The sequence below is a fragment of the Odontomachus brunneus genome, unplaced genomic scaffold, assembly GCF_010583005.1.
Source record: "Odontomachus brunneus isolate Ranch 3 - 2012 unplaced genomic scaffold, Obru_v1 Obru_scaffold_086, whole genome shotgun sequence".
Taxonomy (NCBI): Eukaryota; Metazoa; Arthropoda; class Insecta; order Hymenoptera; family Formicidae; genus Odontomachus; species Odontomachus brunneus.
Window position 1 is genome coordinate 1,536,527 of NW_022639536.1, and position 3,561 is coordinate 1,540,087.

The 3,561-nt window shown below is 27.6% G+C and overlaps 1 protein-coding gene across 1 annotated transcript; it reads left to right on the forward strand.

The window, feature by feature from the left end:
* The first annotated feature begins 35 nt into the window (after nt 1-35).
* Nucleotides 36-1,819, forward strand: LOC116847968 (putative nuclease HARBI1). The gene is made up of 4 exons (XM_032823624.1): nt 36-347; nt 605-853; nt 1,010-1,145; nt 1,231-1,819. Exons 1-4 carry the CDS (start codon nt 129-131, stop codon nt 1,767-1,769), a joined length of 1,143 nt encoding a protein of 380 aa, XP_032679515.1. The 5' UTR covers nt 36-128; the 3' UTR covers nt 1,770-1,819.
* Nucleotides 1,820-3,561: the final 1,742 nt, after the last annotated feature.

A 3,561-nucleotide genomic window follows, 5' to 3' on the forward strand; every position in this document is an offset into this window, starting at 1 on the left:
TCGTTTGTGATATCGCTACTAGTAAAGATGGCTACTTCTAATGTTTTACTTTAAAATAAAAGCGGATAAGGTTAAGTTTGACAGAGTAGTTTGACAGTAAAATTAAATTTGAAATACCTACGAATAAAATGGAATCATTGGCATTATTATTACTTGCGGTGGATGACGGAATAACCATGCATAATTTTGAAAATATTATATTATCTTTAATAAAACCTAATAATAATTTTAATTTTAATAGACATCGTGCCCGAATAAAATGTAATAAAAATTATGAGAAAATAATTCCTAGGTTTACGCACGATCAGTTTAAGGAAATGTTCAGAATGGATAGAATAACTTGTGAAGTAAGTAACAATGTACATGAAATAATTAATGAGTTGGCGAAGTTTGAATAATTTAATATCATATATGAGTTTACATATATGCTTAATTTCATAGAGCATAACTCATACAGCGTAGAAGGTTTGAGAAAGCTTTTAGAAGTTTTGAGAAAGGTTTCTAAAACATTTCAACTTTCTTAAACCTTCTGTTCTGTATGGTAATTGTATACTTCAAATGAATAATTAATCAATTATATACTTTTATGTTTATTTAACAATAGAATTTATCAAATGTCATTGCACAACATCTTGCAAGACATGCAAATGAGTACGCACCACTTCGAAAAAAAGTATTACTCACAATATGGTTATTGAGCAGACCAGTAAGTTTTCTAGCAGCAGGAGATAGATTTAATATACCAACAAGTTCAGCACATCATATTTTTAAAGAAATTGTTGATGTACTTGTCGACTTGATGCCAGAGTATATACAATGGCCAAATCATGTTTACAAAACCACATGTATAGATGTAAGTATAACATTATTAATATTAAAAAGTATTTACAACAAATTGGAAAAAGGGATAAAGTACCTTAAAGGAAGGAAAAAATTTAATCTAATCTTAATAAATTTTGGAACTTAATGTGCTTTGATTTATATTAATACAATGCGTTGTACCTTTTAGGTATTCGAGGAGAGATCATATGGATTTCCAGGAGTCATCGGAGCAATTGACGGATGTCATATTCCTTGTAAACAACCAAAAGATAATGCGCATGACTACTACAACAGGAAGGGTTTCCATTCCATTATATTACAAGGTATTATTTTTTTTAATATATAAAATGTACTAGCACATTTATTTAGTGAACCAGTTTGTGTTGAATTTACTATTTTTCATCACAGGAATTTGTGATCATCGTAGAAAGTTTATTGATTGCTTCATTGGCTTACCTGGAAGAATGCACGATGCTCGCGTGTTTAGAAATTCTCCAGTTTATCAACGCATTATAAATGCAAGAAATCCATTATTGCTGGCCGAAGAACACATAATTGGGGATTCTGCCTACCCATTAATGATGAATGTAATGACACCATTTAGAGACACAGGACGTTTAACAGTTGCTCAAACCCGTTACAATATTAAGCTCAGTTCAATTAGATCTGTCATTGAGCGAGCATTTGGGCTTTTGAAAGGAAAATTCCGACGTTTAAAATATTTAGATATCAATGATATTGATCTTGGAAAAAAAATTATTGCAGCTGCCTGTGTATTGCACAATTTGATATTAGACAATATAGATGAATACGATATTAATGACGAGATTGAAGAAATGCCAAATGAGGAAATTTTAAATATAAATATAGAAAATGAAGAGCGCCCACAGATGATGGTCATACAAAAGCGTGAACAGATTATGCGTATATTATCACATAATGCATAGATATATACACAAATCAAAATACAAATAAGTAAAAATGAAAAGAAACATTTATTGATACAAATATATAAAACAAATATTATAAAATAAACATAAGATAAATATAATATATAATTTTATTTTTAATAATACATAACTTTATTTGTTGTACTTTGGTTTTCTCTATATAGAAAGAATTATCCAAGATGGAAAGATATAATTCTTTTTAAGGAAATAAAGAAAAAAAATTCAATAACTCTTGAAATAAAACAATAAAAATAATATATATCCAGAGGTTTTTACAAACTAAATAACTAATACGTATAAAAGAAATTTTATCTCTCCATATTACAAACCCCTCCCATATTAGAAACTTCTCCTTTATTTTATTTCCATACTCTACATTGTTATATTCTTTTTTATTCTATATCTTTATATTTTATTGTTTGGCTTTCTTTATACAGAGAAAAACGTTATATTAAGAGATATAATACTTTAAAGAAAAAAGACAAGACATTAAAAAGCTCGTTAAATAAAAAAAATATTATACAAGAATCTTTAAAATTTAGTCTTTACGATCTCAATAAATATGTATAAGTAAAAAAAGAAGAAATTCTTTTCATATTAAGAATCACATACATATTAGGAACATTTTCCTATTTAATTTTCCGAATCTATATTTTTTCTCTTTTTTAACTTCATATTTTACTTTTCTTTTTTTTATATATAGAGGAAAAGTGTCCAATGTCGGGAGATATATTTTTGAGAAAAAGAAATAAAAAATTAAAAACTCGTTCAATAAAATAACAGAAACACATTATCCAAAGGTTTTTACAAATTAAGTAACTATATAGATATATGGACTAGAAAAATTATCTCTCCATATTAGAAGCTATCTCCATATTATAAACTTTTAACTTTTAGACTACAGTCTTACATCGTTTTTAACTTTATATCTTTATGTTTTTTTGCTTTTCTCTGTAAATCATTTTTTAAATGTTTTTTAGATGAATTTTTTTAGATGATGTTAAGATTTTTATTTTTTAGATGTTTTTAATTCCTCCAGTAAATCTTGTAAAAGTTTGTTTCTATTTTCTTGAATTTCATTATTTTTTTCAAATGTCTTCCTTAATTCTATAATTTCTGTCGTACGTTTTTCTTCTATTTCCTCATTCTTCCGACGGCGTTCATAGAGAGCTCTGTTTCTGATAGCACAGTCTTTCATAGAATATGGTTTGCGCCTTGGTGGCTTAAACCTATTATCTTCATTTTGTTTATATTGCTCTTCACTACTTATTGATAACTGTATATCATCCGAATCTGAATTATATTCAGTAGGAGATATAAAATCATAAGAATCACACGATGTTGAATCTGTCCAAGCAATTCTTGACTTTGTCGACAGTGATACGGAACATCTTGACAATGACATTGAGTTTGTTGAAGGTAGTGTAGAATCTTGTGATGGTATGATACATTTTTCAAAGGAAGAAGTCGGATCTGTTGACATAGAACTAAAATTATATCGTGATGTCTTCAAATCTCTTGATGATATATTCATCAAGTCACAATTATCAGATGACACTGAAGTCCACTGTTTAGCCATTTTTTCTGAATCCTGTTGAACAAATTATTAGAATAATTTATTTTTTGTTTTGCACCAATTTTGAAGCAATTCTTAGAAGAGGAATAAAAATACGGTATATATGATTTTTGAAATATCTTAAGAAAATTTTGAAATCCCGACCTCGCACAAAACATTTTAAAATGTTTCTCATCAGAAAAATATTTTCCACAGCGATCAAACATTTGAAAT